At 39.2% G+C, this 18,676-nt stretch overlaps 1 protein-coding gene across 1 annotated transcript in view; it reads right to left on the bottom strand.

The window, feature by feature from the left end:
• Nucleotides 1-18,676, bottom strand: part of INTS4 (integrator complex subunit 4) — a 127,016-nt gene that overhangs the window by 16,322 nt on the left and 92,018 nt on the right. The window contains exons 15-18 of the mRNA XM_008067632.2: nucleotides 17,738-17,895; nucleotides 8,043-8,136; nucleotides 3,213-3,293; nucleotides 2,086-2,216 (exon numbers count right to left, since the gene is read on the bottom strand). Of these exons, the coding sequence (XP_008065823.2) occupies nucleotides 2,086-2,216; nucleotides 3,213-3,293; nucleotides 8,043-8,136; nucleotides 17,738-17,895 (464 nt within the window). The remainder of the gene's footprint in view (nucleotides 1-2,085; nucleotides 2,217-3,212; nucleotides 3,294-8,042; nucleotides 8,137-17,737; nucleotides 17,896-18,676) is intronic.

Here is an 18,676-nt window from a genome sequence, read left to right as displayed (position 1 = left end):
TTTGAGTTCTTCAGGGTATATTCCCAGTAGAGGGATTGCGGGGTCATATGGAAGGTTGATTTTTAGAGCTTTTAGGAATCGCCACACTGCTTTTCACAGAGGCTGCACTAGTTTACACTCCCACCTATCACATTACCAGATTTCAGACTTTACTATAAAGTCTGTAGCTATAAAGCTACAATAATCAAAACAGCTTGGAATTGGTACAGGAACAGGCATATAGACCAACAGAATAGAACTGACATTCCAGAAGCAAAACCTCAATTTCTCAACCAACTCATCTTTGACAAAGCCTTTACCACCTACCACTGGGGAGAGGAGAACCTATTCAGTAAATGGTGCTGGGAAAATTGGCTAACCACATGCAGAAGACTCAAACAAGACCCCTATCTATCCCCATACACAAAAATTAACTCTAAATGGATCACAGACCTAAATGTACAACCTCAAACCATAAGAACCTTAGAAAATGCAGGACACACCCTTATGGCAATGGGAACTGGCATCCAATTCCTGAACAAAATCCAAAACGCACAGGCCATAAGAGATAAGATAGACAAGTGGGACCTCATTAAACTGACAAGCTTCTGCAAAGCCAAAGAAACCATCAAGAGAGCAGGTAGACAGTCCACAGATTGGGAAAAAGTATTTGCCATCTCCATGTCTGACAAAGGCCTAACATCTTGGATCTACAAGGAACTCAAACGTGCTGAAAAGAAAAAAACAAACGGCCCCATTACAAAGTGGGCAAAAGATGTGAACAGATACTTCTCTGTAAAGCTACAACATACGAATGGCCAACAGACACATGAAGAAATGTTCAATCTCTCTAATCATCAAGGAGATGCAAATTAAAACTACACTGAGATACCACCTAACTCTAGTCAGAATGGCCATTATCAATAACTCAAAAAATAACAGATGCTGGAGAGGATGTGGTGAAAAAAAAAATATTTTTAAAAAATGAAATTCTGTGAGCTGGCAATGAGTTATCTAAGTATTATACTGTGCCAAATATATGATATTATTCTTAAGATGGACCTTCATTGTATGAAATGCTAAAAACAACACTTTCAATTAAACTTTGTATACCAACAAAATATCTCATTTCACAGAAGTTACATTAATTTTTAAGAAGTGTATCTTAGAATCAATGAAATGCAGCCGGGCTCGGTGTCTCAGCCTGTAATCCCGCACCTTGGGAGGCTGAGGTTTGCCTGAGCCTGCGGGTTCGAGATCCACCTGGGCAACTTGGCGAGACCTCATCTCCACAACAAAAATCAAAAATCAGCCGGATGTGGTAGCACGCGCCTGTAGTTCCTGCTACTTGGAAGGCTGAGGCGGAAGGATCTCCGGAGCCCAGCAGGTCAAGGCTGCGGTGGCCAGGAGCGGCCACTGCACTCCAGTCTGGGCAACGGAGTGAGACTCCAACTCCAAAAAAAAAGGAAGTGCAGCAATTCCCATTATTAGAAAGCCTTATAGCTACAATTACATTGAGCTCTTATTATGTACCAAGTATTATGCTAAGTGTTTTTACATGTATTATCCCACTTCTTCTTCATAGAAATGCCATGAGAAGATCATTCTCATTTGTAGTTAGGGAAACAAAGCAGAGAGAGCTTAAAAAAACCTGTCTATCATCAAATGACTACCTGGTAGGAAAGTCACGATTGGAACAAAGTAGTCTAACTACACAGTACATCCTCTCAATTTGTCTCTACTGCCTGGGAAAAGCTTACTAGTCCAAGAGACAAAGTGGTTCTTGGCACTAACTTCTTAAATCTATCAAGTAGGCCAATACAGAATGTCCTGTTGCCAGATGTAACCCTGTGCTGTGCTGCAGGTAATGGACAGCCACTGCAGGGTTTTCAGCAAGGGAGAGAGAGGATAAGATTTCCAAGGTTCTCATCTGATCTGAGAATAGGACTTGGATTATCTGAAAAAATGAACATACCACACTTCCCTTAGCTAATTTTTCCTAAATCCCATTTTCCTTATCATAAACCTTGATGAGATGTCAGAAGGCATTTGGGAAGTGTCTTTGAAAGGAACAAGCCACACCTTTTGGCCGACCCTACATCTTACCCTCGAGTAGTTCGTGCTGTTACTATCAGCTGCAAAGCTTTGGCCTGCAGCCTCATGTGATGTATAATCACCACTTGCTTATTCTCCACACCACTGTACATGAACTCCATTTTGTAAGTCTCTTCCATGATCTATAAAGAAAATTAACAATCAGTAAAAAGATCACAGTCTTACTTGAGAGCAACACAGAATTCTACTATTAAATGATCTTAGATGAAATGCTAAACTGAGATCTTAAGTCCCTATGCCTTAAGTATTAAGAGAAAATTTGAGAAATTGAGAGAAATTAGTATAGTATGTCTTGTGAAAAGAGAATAAATTATCTTGTCAATTTTTTTAAAAAGACTTTGATCTGGTAGTAAAATTAACTTAGTTGATGATGTGATGATATGAAAGTTTAATCACTGATAAAACTGCAAAGCACTGGAAGCACTACTTGTTATCCTAAACCAAACTCACTGTGCTTAGGGAACAAGTTAATATATATTATGTAAGGAAACCCAGTCCCCAAGAAGTACTGAAGAATTAAGCATCAGAAGCCATTAACCATATGTTAGTCATCTAGACAGACTGCTCTATGAACCTAGCCTGTCTGAGGGAATTTGGGAAGGGAATAAGTGCAGAAAAAAAAGTCTGTGGCCCCAGATCAAACCTAGAGGATCTTAAGTTCTTACTCAGTTCTATCCAAATAAGCTCTTCAACTGGCAATAAGACAAATGAGTTCAGCTACATTTTTAGATGAAAAATTCATGATAATATTTATAAGATTTTAGTTACTTTTGAAATAAAAATTGATAACACTTTAGAACAAAAACGAATCTTAGAAATCATCTAATTCAACTGCCACATTTTATAGAAGAGGAAAAAATCCAGGGAAGCTAGCTAAGTAACTTGCTCGATATCTACTCAGCAAGTCAGAGGCAGGGACGAGAACCCAGGTCCCCTAACTCCAAAGGCAGTGCTGTGTCCCTAATTATGCTCCTTCTTATATCACTAACTTCTTCATAGCTTGAAATTAGGGAAGCCACTGCAGAGGCATGGAGCCTCGGAAAGGCCTCTGGCTCTGCCTAGGACTGGCCAATTCCTGGACAGAGACCTGTTTGAGGGGAAGGTCTGAATTAACTTACCTGTTTTGCTGCTGCTGAGGCCAAATCACTTTGTTTCAAATACAAAGGGGCAGCCACATTCCATAGTTTTTCCTGCAAGGCCTACACAGACAAATCAGGAGAGAACAGAATACAGAGGTCACAAAGATGGGCATATCATTTGAGATTTATGCTTTTGTTTTGCCTTGAATGTCTACCATGAGCAGGACTTCTCAATTAATTTTATTCTTTTAAGTCAATAAGCCCTGCCTTTTATGGAGAAAGAGGAGACCAATGGTTTGGGCTAAATCAGTTCTCACCCATTCAATTCAATTCCTGACCCAAAAACCTTGTGTCCCAGATCAATGCTTGGAAGCAGAGTACAAGGAACCATGAAGGCTTCACCAGCATATGCAGGCAAGCCAGTGTACCAGGCTTTGGGCCCTTCGCGTGCCCAGGGCCACTTCACTGACTCTTCCCTGACTGTGAGGTTCTTCTTCCAGACTCTTCTTTCTTGACTGTGAAGTTCTTTTCACTTGCCTTCTTCCTTGACTGTGAGGTTCTTTTACTTTGCCTCTATGCTCATTATGCTTTGAATAACCATCCCCATCATTTTCCTGACAGAGATCAAACCCTTTACCTAGAATCCTCCCTCTCTCACTCTCTCTACATTCAAAACCATCACTAAGAGCCACAGATTTTCCCTTCCATCTCTCTCCTCATCTACTCATCTATATATGACCTCATCTCTTGTCTAAACCTCTGCTACAGCCTCTATTTTTTTAGTCCTTTTTAATAGCAGATGTAACCAAGACATTACAGAAAACCTACACTAACACTGTCCAACAGAAATACATGAGCCATTTATATAATTTTAAATTTCCTTGTAACCACATTAAACATTATAAAAATTACATATAAAAATTAAATATTATATATAAAAATTAAAATAGGTAAAATTGATGTTTTTATTTTATTTATTTATTTATTTTTTTTATTTTTTTTATTTTTTGGTTGGAGTCTCACTCTGTCACCCAGACTGGAGTGCAGTGGCCGCTCCCGGCCACCACAGCCTCGACCTGCTGGGCTCCGGCGATCCTTCCGCCTCAGCCTTCCAAGTAGCCGGAACTACAGGCACGCGCTGCCATGCCCGGCTAATTTTTGATTTATTGTAGAGATGAGGTCTCGCCAAGTTGCCCAGGCGGGTCTCGAACCCACGGGCTAAGGCAATCCACTCACCTCAGCCTCCCAAGGCACGGGATTACAGGCTGAGCCACCGAGCCCGGCCTGATGTTTTTAAAAACTTGATTTAACACAGTATATCCAAGATATTATCATTTCACCATGCAATATTTTAAAAATATTGAGACAGTTTATTCTTTTCATACTATAAAAATCATTTCATGCTAAGACATCCAGTGTGTATTTTGTACTTACAGCACATCTCAGTTTCAACTAATGACATTTAATATGCTCAACAGTCACATGTGATAAGGTACAGGTCACAGTTGACAGGCTTCCAAATAAACTGCCTAGAGAAGGTCTTAGGATTGATGGCTTACATCCTGACCCTGAGTAAAGAATCTTATCATGAGTCCCTCAAACTACAGACACGCTTATGAATACGTAACCTGACACTGAAAAGGACACAAATTTGTTTCTGATAAATGAAGCTTTACCAATTTGTTTTGCACATAAACATTTTACCCTGTGTGTTCTTACCTGTAGCCAATGATCATAACCTCTGTGTTGTGTCCTCCAGTGAACTCTAGTGAAGGAGGACAAGGGTGACAGGAGGAGTCCCCTCCCTTCCCCTAAACTTTCTCATAAAAGGCTTCCAATTGCAACAGATTCTGGGACACGCCCAACTTTGTTGGTGTGTTGTTCTAGGTCAGTACTCAAATTTAGCTAAAAAGGTTTTATCAAATTATTTCTGCCTCAACAACCTTAATTTCAGTTGACACATGTATCTTGCTGGCTATCATTTTAAACAGCAAATCTAGACTACTGACTATAGAAATATCTTCTATATTTACTTCCAGTTATTTCTTATATGCATGTTAGAAGTAATTTTGTATATTTTAGAGAGTTTGTATCGTAATCCTGAAAGACAAAATCCTGAATGCCATAATCCCAAATGATCAACAACCCAAATGCTGAAATTCCAAAAGTCAAATTCTGGGGAACAAATTAGTGTTGTATGCAGGATAGTTGCATCATGGTAGCTGCATCATGTTAGACAGAATGATTACCTTGTTGCTATCTTTATTTGAAAATTAAGTATGGCTTAAGGCAGGAGTGTATAACATCTTGGCTTCCCTGGGCCGCACTGAATACAGAGGAGTTGTCTTAGGCTGCACATGCATTATGTAATATATATACACATACACTAAGACTTCTTTTATTTTTAAAATTTTTTTATTATAAAGTTTAGAAAAATGAGAACAATATAAAACTAGTGGGAAATCTGATTTTGTTTTTGCAACACTATCAATGTCTGGTTGGACGGAAGTGGCTGCAATTCTTAGTGAGCTCTCAAGGTGCTCATTAGAAATGTTAGTTCAAATTTTGCTCTTCATATGCTTCCTAATTGAAAACAGCTGCTCACAAATGTATGTGCTGCCAAAAAGCAATTTCATCAACAAGGCAGACTGTGAACTTCAAAAACAGAATTATGCATGGGGTCATGAAGAAAACAAATGCTAAAAACTCATGTTAAGAGATTTTGTGGGGCCACATTACTAGCTGTCCTGGGCCGCATGTGGTCTGCGGGCTGAGGGTTGGGCATGCCTGGTTTAAGGAGATGGCGTGTGGGTGCCAAGTTGACAAGGGGTGGGTTTGTGGACATAATTTTTGATGTCGACTTGACTGGAGGAATACCTAGAAACCCAGTGAAGCATTATCTTGGGTGTGGCTGTGAGAGTGTTTCCAGAGATTAGTGTGTGAGTCTGAGTGTACTACGTGAGGAACATCTGCCCTCCATGTTGGTGGACACCATTCAATCAACCAGAGGTCTGGAGAGGACAAATGCAGAAGGCAGGATGGACTCTCAGAGTCAGTACAGACTGTTCTTTTGCTGCCTGGACATCAGAAATTTGACTTCATGAAAGTGTGTTCTCATAACGTTGACTGTGTGTGTGAGTACTGTGCATATACTTCAAAATGCTAAAACCTCCTCGATAAATGAAGAGATGTCCTTTTTGTACATCTGCGTTTTTGAAAGGTAAAATTTCTCATGATCTTTGCTCTCTGGTAGACTACATATGCCAGTGGTGACATATCACGGTTTTCAATCTCATCAAGACTTAGGTTCTTCGGCACAGCATTTCATTCAGCTCTCTGCAGTTATAAAGCTGGATGCACACAATTACCAACCACAGTGATACGCATTCAGACCTATTTTTTTATGAATATGGTTCTTCTACCTTTAAATGTTATACCCAGGTGACTGCCATTAGTATACCTGAGTGTTTATGCTTGCAAAAATGCTATTGTTGCCAATTGTATAAAGTAGTCTATGAAGTGTTCTGTTATGTTCTTAGTTTCTCAACTCTCCTTTTAAAATGTAAATAAATATCTTTTGAATAATTTTTTCCAGAATTATATTTTCAGGATTGGGATTTGGGGATTTCAACATTTGTGATTATGGCATTTGGGACTGTGTCTTTTGGGATTATGGTCACCTACCCTTTTTAAGGGAACATTACACCTTAAGTATTTTGTCATGTTGTTGTGTAATTCTTCATAAAGATCATTGCTGGCTATCGAATATACTGTTGTGTGCTGAGCCAGGCTTTATTTAGTTCTTCCCCAATTATTAAACACATGCTTGCCTTGGGCTCTAGGTCTGGGCCCCTTGCTTACCCTGTTACCCCTTTGACGTCACATAACCAGCACAGTTCTGTGTTTATTTTAGAACTGAGCTCCTCTTTCCTTCACTCAACTTTTGCTACTATAGAAAGGTAGGTTCTTTTCAAAGGCCTCCTTTACTCCTAGGAGTTCACAGAGGCTTGGAAAAACCAAACAACTTTGCAAAGGGGCATGAAGGAACTTCTTAGGGTGATGGAAATATTCTGTATCTTGCCTGTGGTGGTAATTACACAGGTATATACATTTGAAAGAATATATGAAGTCTAACAAGAACTCTTTCAATACCAATCCACCTAAGTATACACACCTTCATATGTTATGTACACACACCCACAACCCTAACATTTAGCACAAATTCATATATCTTATAACAGAAAATAATTTTTCACTCCCTCACTTATTCTGAATTTGGTCAAATATCATTGTGAATTCATCACTTTGAAGACTAAGAACATGCAGAACTAAAAGCCAAGGTAAAGGTTTATCAAATGAGAAGGGCTCTCCTAAATCCTGACTCTAAATTTATAGCAAAACTCTGCTGTAGAAGCTGAAAGCTACTGAACTAGTTTAACTGGTTTTTAGCTCAGCAAGACTAAATCGCTTTTTGGGAACCAATTTTGTGTACACATATTAGCTTACGACCTAATATGAAATGCCAGTAAGCAGCTCCTTTTAAGAGAAATGAAATGAACCTTTTTTCTTTAATGGAATTTAGATTTTAAAAAGAAGAAATTAACCTTTTAACTTTGACAAAGTGAAATGAGTAATTTAAGAATATAGTATGAAAGAATTCTCCAAAAATTTGCCTAAAATTTAAATTCCTATGGGAGTTAATATTTCTTTAATTAGAGACAAATATAATTACACTGCAGAGTACATAATTTCTCCATTGCTACGTGGCTGCGTTACGATAAGTTTTTCAGCTTATGCCCTCACACACTGCTAGATCCATGTAAGTGCATTCTTAGCATCAAAATAATATGATAATGAATCCAAACTCACTTTGATGAGAAGTAGTTGACACTGAAGATAGGTAGCAGAGAAGTCAGCAATTCCTGCCAATTCAGACTGAAGTTCTCCAAGTCTTTGCAGATCCCTATAGTAAATAAAACCCCAAAACTATTTTATTTATAGTAAATAAAATGCAGGATAAGGATAATGCCACCAACGTAAAAATCATGTTAGAAGCATCTTACCATTTTTCCCCTAGTAAATTCATCATAGATTTTTAAATGACAATACTGAATGCTGGAGTAGTTATAATAAAATTGGGTCACTCACACTTTGATAGCAGTTTAAGCTGATACAACCCTTTTGGAAAACAAAACCATGCTGCTATAAAACCCACAAATATGGTAAAATATCTTGACCCATAGCTTTATGCTGAAAAATAATCTTAAGGGAAATATTTGATGGATATTAAATGCTTTATGTCCATAATATTCATTGTTGTATGGACTATTATAGTAAAAACTCAGTAAAATACTTAACTATCCAATGGTGGAAGAATTATTAAATAGATGAGGGAACATCCAGTCAATGAAACAGTGCATAGCCATTAAAGTGCAAAATGGCTTAAAGTGTATGATCTCAACTGTGTGAAGACTAGGTAGAAGAGAAAATATTTTTAAAGGGGCTCTGGATATTGGCACTAGGCTGCTTTTGAATGCCTTCTCCCAAATATGCTTCATTTTCCAAGTTTTGTATACAGTAAGAAGTATTTTTTTTTGTATCAGAAAGAATATTGTTTAAAAAGGTATTATGGTGAGCACGATTGGTTACCTACCCAGGCAGCCATTCTCTACTTCTGTGTTACTAACTGAACCCTAATTCTGTTCAAGGGAATATGTCCTCAAACCAATTTCAGGTAGAATCTAATTGAACTAAGTCAATGAGTGCATGCTATCCCTCTGGATATGTGACCTAAGTCAGCCTTATCAGTTCAAATGGAAGGACTTATATTCCATGTTTGGAGCAGGCTGGTATGTCTGTCTGTCTCTCTGTCTCTCACTGGGCTGAGCAAGAATGCTTATAGCCCTGATTGCCACTGCAGCAAAACTGTAACTCTAAGGGAAGTAAGTCTTAGGATAAAGCCAATGATGAAGACAAGAAAAATCTAGAGGCAGAAACTGGGTCCTTAATGATACAAATAAGCTGCCTTAATTATACCATACCTCCAATTTCTGGTCACATGAGGAAATGTCTTAGTCGTTTGGCCATTATAACAAAATACCATAAACTGCATGTGTTATAAACAACAGAAATTTATTTCTCACAGCTTTGTAGGATGGGAAGGAAGTCCAATATCAAGGCGCCCACAGACTGGTGTCCTACTGAGGGCCCAGTTCCTCACAGACAACACCCAGAGGCTCCTGTAGGCCTCTTTTATAAGGGTGCTAATCCCTCTTATGACCTAATCATAACTATGGACTCTTTTAATAAGAAAGGTACAAAGAACAGCTTCTATAGTATGTGAGGTGTTTTCTTGCTTGAACTCATTTAGTCCTCACAACATGAACTGCAATTAATCCCATTTCATTGCACATAAAACTAAAGACCAGCGTTTCGGTGGTTTACCCAAAGTCACAGAATTAATAAATAGCAAAAATAGGACATGGCTCCAAAAGTATTTTTAAAACCACATCATATTGCACCTCATTTGTTTATTTGCTATTAAACTCTTTCAATTTATTTATAAACTACATCAAATACAGACAAGACCAAAACTGATTTAAAACAGATATGACCCGGCAGGGTAAAGGAGCTCCTCCAGGAATCTGCTGCTCACACAATGCCAATGAACAGTATTTTTGAAATAGTAAAAGAAAATATAATTATACATAGTGTGATTTTTTTTTTAAGTTTACACAATAGGATTTAAAAATTATTTTAAAAAATCACTGTTAAAAGATAATCAAAAAGACTTGGGATGTGCAAATCAAATATAGTTTATGGTTACATACTTTTTCAACCTCTTATAATCTCTAAACATCAGATTTATTATCAATATCTCTTAGTAGCTTGATAGGGCAACAAGGAATGTTAGAAAATATGAAATAAGTACAATAAGTCCCCTACATATGAATAAGCTCCATTTCAAGAGCATGTTCGTAAGTCCAATTTGTTCTTCAGTCCAGCAAAGTTAGCCTAGGTACCCAACTAACATAATTGACTATATAGTACTATACTATAATAGGTTTATAACACTTTTCACACAAATGACACTTTATTAAAAAAACACAAAAAAGAAAACATTTTTAATCTTACAGTACAGTACCTTACACGAACGTGACAATGTATGCCAGATATATGAACTAATTTATGTGACTGAACATGTAAACACACACTTGCATCTTTGAAATTTTGCAACTTGAAGGTTGGTATATAGGGAACTTACTGTACAAAGTCCTGGTGACTTTTCAAAAGCTATCCTCATCTTTGCACCTAGGTGATTACTTATTACAAACATTTATTCTCTTCTCTTTACTGAACTAGTTCTCATACTGCAAATCAGGTGCTATTCCTTATATGTTAAATGTTGCACAGCAAAAGAAGGATTTTAAAGAAATCGACCAAGAAACCTCTTGTTTTTTAGGGTTGGTGTGTAAAAAATTCCCATAAGAAAAGAAGTACATTTCTTTCAATCCCAGATAAATGTTTCAGATTAAAATGGATTATTTTATTCCAAAAGAAAAAGTTTCTATTATGGAACACTTCTAAGATGACATGGTCCCTAAAACAATATGTATTTCCAGTAGCAGCACTTTCATGAACCTACACAGAAACCCAAACTCTAAAAAAAATCAAAGGTCATTATTCATCCCGCAGAATAGAAGACAAATAACTGCAGCATTCCTTCCTACCCCCTAGTAAATGTAAAACATAATTACTTTGGCCAGGCACAGTGGTTCATCCCCTGTAATTCCAGCACTTTGGGAGACCAAGGCAGGAGGATCGTTTTATGCCAGGAGTTTAAGACCAGCCTGGACAACATAGCAAGACTCTATCTCTAAAAAATAAAACAAAATAAACTGTGTGTGGTGGCACACACCTTTTGTCCTAGCTACTTGGGAGGCTGAGGCAGGATGATCTCTTGAGCCCAAGCAGTTTGAGGCAGCAGTGAGTTATGATGGCACCAATGCACTCCAGCCTGGGCAAAAGAATGAGATCCTGTCTCTAAAAATAAAAGCTCTTAAAATAAATAAAACATGATTAGACTTATAAAATTTGGATTGGATATACTTGCAAAATATTAAGACCATGTCCAGTATGTCAAATAAGCCACAGTTAGATTTAGTGTTAAAGGAAAATCTGATAAATGTCCAACTAATATCTATGTAACTGCTATTCTCAAAATGCTTTCAGGGACCAGGCATGGTAGCTCAAGTCTGTAGCCCCAGTTACTTGAGGGGTTGAGGTGGGAGGATCACTTGAACCCAGCAGTTCAAGGCTGCAGTGAGCCATGATCACACTACTGCGACAGAGTGAGACCCTGTCTCTAAAAAAAAAAAATGAAAAAATGCTTTCATATATTTTTAGAATAGTCTTCACAACAGTCCTATGAGCAACATATAAGGAGTGAGGGTCCAAGATAGTGTTCCTAGGAAGTGATAAAATTAAAACTTGAACCACATCCTTTGATTTCATATCTCGTCATGCTCAATGCTTTACTTCATATAAGCTATAACCAGAAACAGAGCAGTGTGACCAGATGGTGAGTTAGAAAGACCTATGTTCTAGTTCAGGAATCAGCTGCTCCTCGTCCTTGATAAACTCTTTTCTCTTCTTCACTTGACTACCTTCTATTACTTCTTCACGTCAGGGCTTAGACCATCCAAGAAAGCGTTAGGCACCCCCTCTTACTCTCCTAGAGAACCCTGAATTTTGTTTACTCTGACATGGTAAGCACAATTCCTGTTTACCTAGCTACCTCCCTCCAGGCTTTGAGATCTGTCACAGTAGAAACTGTATCTCATGTACTCCTGAGTTCTCCCACCCAGTACACTACCTGGCATATGATGGATACTCAGAGGCCATTCAGTGAATGGATAAATCTACAACCTCTCACCAGGAGTGTTACTCGCTCACTGTAAAAAAAGGGGTAATTCTCATGGGATTGTTTTCAAATCCAATGAAATAATGTATGTAAAGCACTGAGAAGAGAGGGTAACTGGGCATTTGATAGATGAAAGCTTTTCTTATAATCAAGGAGGGCAGAGCCTTTTAAAACATCAAATCTATACATCTCAAAATGAAGAGAAAAATGTCATTCATAAAAATCTCTTCATTCCTGGTTAAGCCATCATAACTATAGTTCTCAAAAAATATAACCAAGTTTTCAAAAAACGTAACCAAGGTACAGTGATGCAGGCAAAGTAGTTATGCCAAGTCCTAGAAAGAAACGAACAAACATCATTTCTCAATGCACTCACTGAACTATGGCTGACTTTCCACAGGTGAGACCCTGGAGAGGTTAAAGAGCTGCTTAGATTACGATAAAGGCAATGTGTATGCTGGGGATGTTTGTTATTTTACATTAATAGTAACAAATACATGGTCCAGTCCTAATCAGTAAGTCTTCTATATAAACTTCCAAATAACATTTCACTTTAAAACAACTATAGAAACTTAACATTGTGAGGAACCCCAGCCATCATCTGACCAAACCTAACGTGATATAGGAATCCCTTTCACTGCTGCATATCACAGAACATCAAGTTTACAGGTAGACTAAGTTAGATTCAAATTCTTTTACTCCTACTTCCTAGAAAATTGTCAGTAACGCTTGTAAAACATAGTAGGCCCTCAGCAGCCACTACTCCATCTGTTTTGCTTTCCAGATCTTTCACTATCCTGACTATCCTCCTGAGTGTGCACTCAAGCTAGAAACATACAGCCCAGGACTGACGACAGCACAGGGATCTGGCCAACCCAAAGCCCATCAGGCCCATCACCTCATGAAAGCAACTCAAACCAACAGCACCTTCTAACCGCCAGCACTGCAGTTGATGACCAGACTGGCTTGCTTTTGTGCATTCTGCATTTGCTTTAATTCCAAAAGGATAAAATTGTTGAGGACAAACTTAAATGTTTGTTTAGGTGGGGATGAGTCAGGAAGTAGAGCTTATTTTACTGGGATCAGGGCCAACAACCTCATTTAGTGGCCTCCAAAATGAAGCACTTTGGTGAGGGAGAAGAGAAATGTGATTGTGGCATCACTTCACAAGTATAGAGAGGACTGGAACGCTGGCTTACAGAGCTGCAGGTTGCAGAGGATTTACTTGCAAACTTCTTCTGTAAAAGGTCAGAGAGTAAATATTTTAGGCTTTAAAGGCTGTACGGTCTCCGTGGCAACTACTCCACTCTGCCAGTGTACCATGAAAGCAACCACAGACAACACCTAAGCGAATGAGCGTGGTTGTGTTTGAATTAGATCTTATTCACAAAAGTAGGCGACAGGCCAGATTTGGTCCACAGGCTGAGTTTAGTACCCAAGAGCACAGATCCTAGCACTCTGCAGGCCCTTCAGAAACATCAAGTGTGTACTGCAGTGTGCAATGGTAAGAAAACAAGCTGTCGTGCTGAAATCATTTCAGCTTTTAAAAAATATTTTCTTTTCCCTTTTATTGTATTGAATCTGATTGCAGTGATGGTATTCAGGTGTATACTGCCACAAAGAATGTTATTTAGCCTTCGCCTGTGCCACCTTCTTCATGTTCTAGCTTGTTAAGGATTCATGTTGTTCTGCAGCCCTTCTGGCTCATGCTGTCACTGCAAAGCAGGTGATATGTGTGAGCCCATTCATTATGCAACGAGCTTTCAATCAAGCTTTGTTTCTTGAGGCATCCCAAGATGATAATGTCTGGCATGGTCTCCTCCATTGATTTGAAAGGCCCAGTCCACAGCAGGACTTTCTTGTCAAATTGCAAAGACCTGTGCTCAGTAGGGACTTTGTGAATCTTCCCTGCTTGGGTCCTGGAGTCACTGGGGGACCCACCAATGGAGTTGCTGAAGAGCTATTATGGGTCTCTCTGCGTGGCTTCTAGCAGCTTCCCCAGGGCACAGTAGACTATGTGCCCAGTAGAGGCACAAGAGGCTCCCAGTGGCCCCAGGCTGCATACTCTGGCTCTCCCGTGGCCACAGCTACACCCACCTGCCCAGTGTTCTCCCTACAGCCTGTCCAGTCCCAGTCCATGGCGCTTCCAGGAGAGCCCAGGACACCCTCGACTTTTTATAGGGTTACTGGATTATCAGACCACTCATTTGTATCTCTTCCATTTCCTCATTCCCACCCTGTATCTAGCCTGTCACCACTGAGTACATTGGAGCTACCAGCAGTTTGGTACTTATGGCATATATGGGGGGGGCCTCCCAAAAAACCCAGAATTTATTTATTAAAAATTGTGCATTTATTCTTTTTTTTTTGAGTTGGAGTCTCACTCTGTCGCCCAGACTGGAGTGCAGTGGCCGCTCCCGGCCACCACAGCCTCGACCTGCTGGGCTCCGGCGATCCTTCCGCCTCAGCCTTCCGAGTAGCTGGAACTACAGGTGCACGCTACCACACCCAGCTCATTTTGATTTATTGTAGAGATGAGGTCTCGCCAAGTTGCCTAGGCGGGTCACGAACCTGCCGGCTCAGGCAATCCACTCACCTCAGCCTCCCAAAGACGCAGGATTACAGGTTGAGCCACCGAGCCCGGCTTGTACATTTATTCTTACATGTTTAATCTTCAAGCACCTTCAAAGTATTCTCTGTTGGATGCAATATACCTGTTGAGACACTTTTTCTACTCCTCAAAATAGTTTTTGAACTTGTCAATTTGTTTCACCTCTTCTACGTTGGCAAAACACTTCTCTCTGAGGACTTTTTCATCCAGGGAAACAAACAAAGAGTCACTCAGGGCGAGATCAGGTGAACAGGGAGGGTGAGACATGGGAGTCATGCCGTTTTTGGTCAAAAACTACTGAACACTCAGCATGGTGTGGGCAGGTGCACGGTCATGACGGAAAAACCAGCTGCCTGTTTGCCACAACGTGGGATGTTTATTCCGCAGATCATAACACAACCTTCTCAAAACTTCCAGATAAAAACTTTGTTTGATCCAGAGGAACAAATTCCAAGAGTATTACAATGGGCCCACCCTCCAAAAGATAATTCCAGGTTTTTTGGGTTCCTCATAGTACTGGAGATCTGCCTCATCACACATGGTATTTCCATGTTCATCTACTGTAACTTGGCACAGGTTGCAAAGTTAAACACTGCACTTCTCTATTCCCATGAGCTAGGATGCAGACGTGATTCAGTATGTGCCAATCAAACACATTCTCAGGAGTTTTGCGTAAGGAACAAAGTGGGAAAAGAAGCGGAGTGTGAGACATGGTTCTGGAGCCAGTAGCTTCACTGGAAGCATCCTGACTCAACAGGCAGCTTCCTGTTCGTAGCAGGAACAGCAGCCCCCTTGGAGGCCCATTCATTGTGTGGCTCTGAAAATCATTCCAGGATACTCAACCTAATCTCTTTTTTTTTTAAAGACAGCATCTCACTCTGCTGCCCAGCCTGGAGTAATGCAATCACAGCAAACTGTTAACCTCCAGCTCCTGGATTCAAGGGGTCTTCTTACCTCAATCTCTCTCCCAAGTAGCTAAGACAACAGGCACATGTCATCACATGTGGCTAATTTTTTTTTAAAGAGACGAGGTCTTGCTATGTTGCCCAGGCTAGCCTTGAACTCCTGGCTTCAAGCAATTCTCCTACCTCTCTTTTTAGTCTCCCCAACAATTCTGTGAGCCATTAATGTCCTATAATAAATTTCTTTCTGCTTAAATTAGTTAAAAGTCTATTTTGTTCTCTATAAATGAATCCAGAGCAATAAACCTGACTAAGATCAAACATCTGCAGTTGCTTAATGTCAGGAATATGTTTTGAGAAATGCGTTTTTAGGTGATTTTGAAGTGCAAACATCACAAGGTGTACTTTCACAAACCTAGATGGTACACCTACTACACACCTAGGCTACAACATATAGTCTATTGCTCCTAGGCTACAAACTTGTACCGCATGTTACTGAATACTGTAGGCAACTGTAACTCAATGATAAATATCTGTGTATCTAAATGAAGAAAAGGTACAGTAAAAATATGGTATTATAATCTTATGGGGCTACCACTGTATATGTGGTTTGTCACTGACCATAATTTACGGGGTGGAGCTCATATTTGAACCCAAATCAGTCTGCCTTCAAAGTGCTATTCACTTGCTCACTACACTATACCACTGCAGTTCTGAGAGGCCATTCTCCCTCATGTCTCTCAGCTCTTCAGATGTTTGCTGCAGCTGGAATTCTCTTTCACACATGACTACTAAACTGACATGCTCAATCATCACTCTATGCCAGCTAATGGGTCCTCTCCTTTGGGAAGCAGCCTTGACCACTACCACTCTGGTGTGCAGGGAGTTTTATCTGCTTTTCCACAGCACCTATGCCTCTCTCCACTAAGTTTTTACCAAATCAGTGATTTTGGGGTCCGTTAATAAACAGTGAATACCTTCAGAACAAAGGTCATTTCCTATTTCTCTCTATCCTCAGCATCTGGCCTATAGGAATAAATGCACAGTTAATGCTGCCAAGTGAGTGAATGAGTGAATGACATGGCATGATCTAATATAAGACGGAAGCCTAACTTGGAGGAAGGTTCTACTGGACTTCTTTATAATATGTTAAGGTACAATAATAGGAAAGCATGTATAAAGTCTAAAGCACTGTTATCCACCATCATACTTCTTTGTTATGTCTAAATGGGCTCTCTAAAGGCAGAATTTTATCTAACTGATCTACATCTAGCATAAAGCTTGTTTCTCAATGTATGCAATGAAATAATCCACTAAGAATTAGTAACTGAATGTGGCTGATACCAAATTGCAGATCAAAAGAAATCTCAGTCAATCAGCAAATAGTATCATATTTTTAAAGAGCAAAACAATACTGCTTTTGCTAAAGATAAATGGATTTCCATTGTTTTCATTTCCTTCAGGCCATTTTAAGCCGGTCTGGAAGAGCCTATTGGTTGTTTGCCACTACCTTTACTCCCATTCTTCCTGAGTAGTTGTCAGCACATGTAAACCAGGCACTAGTCATCCAAAATTAAGATGGTATTTCCTAGTTCCTTGAAGCTAGATGTGCCCATGTGACTTAAGCTCTAGTGAATGATGCCATTCTTTTGTTCTTTCCCTTTTCCCACAGGCTGGAATACAGAGGGCATAATTAGATTTTGGGCTGTTAGGCAGAGGCCACTTGATGCAGAAGATGTTAACACAAGAAAGAATGAAACTAGACCTCTGATGGTTATCTCTGCCTAGTCCTGCCTGTGTCCGAAAATTAAATTTTCTCTTGTTTAAGTTCCTCTGTATTTCTGTCACATATCCTAACTAATAAGCAAAAGAGAAGACTTAAATAGAGCTTCTTTGTAACTATTTCTATTATGTACTAACCATCAATTGGGTCATGAATGCAAACAGCTTTTTTAAAAAAATGTTCAAACCACAATCTGATCAAAATATACACAGATCATAAATCCACATGTGAGTGTAAGGCCAACAGACTCAGAAAACCAAGCTGAATGACCAGCACTTGAATTCAAAATGGTTATGCTGAGCCTAACAACGTTAACTCTGTCAGAGGGGAGGGACGATCACCTACCTGATGGTGAATTCCAGCAGCTCCTGGGCTCCCTGAGGGTCAAGGTGCTGAAGGCTATATACTCTCTCGAGGCTCTGCTGCAAGAACTGCTGGGAAGGATCCTCATGAGGCATGATGTTAGGAGAAACAGCTGATGACACTAGTTTCCTACCTGGTAACTAAGGAAACAGAGTGGGATTACAGTGCCATTAAGTTCTGTGGCTCAGCTTTTGGTAACAGAGAAACCAGGAAAAAAATGCAAGTCAAGCAAAACAAAGGGAAAAAAGGCAAGACAGTTCTGCAAATAACCTTTTTCCTCTTCTCAGCTACAGTGAAAGAAAGAAAGAAAAGGAGCATGGTCTACCCAAACAGCCAGCTGGCAAGAGAAAAAGAAAACAAAAAGATAGGATATTACTTCCTATTGCTAACTGAAATGAATGTGCTAACCATAGGAATGTGACTAAAAATTAATCTGCTGTTGCATTTATTTTTAAACTCTATTCCTCTTTCATTTGATGGAAGAGTAATGATGTATTTTAAAATTTATGTAGCATGATATAAACATGTTTTATAAGAGGATAATTATAATTCTTGCTCTTATTGTTAAACAAGTAATTACCATTTAAGAGAGATGGGGAGGAGAGAGCAAAGAAGATTTCACTTTTCATTTTGTATCTTCTATAAAGTTTTAATTTTTCTAACCATATGTGTGTGTGTGTAAAATTCTAAACAGTCATTTAGAGTTATCCAAGCAGAGGTGAGTAAATAGAGAGCTTAGAAGGGTACCTGGCACACAGGAGTCACTCAATAAGTGTTTACTATTATTATGATGAACTGTTTACAAATTTTTCTTTCTGTATACCTCTAGGTTTGAAATATATTAAAAGTTTTATTATTAAAAAAATAAACACATTGAGAATCATGGTTTTATGTAATTGTTAAAATATACCAATTTAACCC

This window comes from Carlito syrichta, unplaced genomic scaffold (genome assembly GCF_000164805.1).
Source record: "Carlito syrichta isolate Samal-C Ts95f unplaced genomic scaffold, Tarsius_syrichta-2.0.1 Scaffold309725, whole genome shotgun sequence".
Taxonomy (NCBI): Eukaryota; Metazoa; Chordata; class Mammalia; order Primates; family Tarsiidae; genus Carlito; species Carlito syrichta.
The sequence above is the reverse complement of the archived record's forward strand: the minus strand, read 5'-3'. Positions and strand labels throughout refer to the sequence as shown.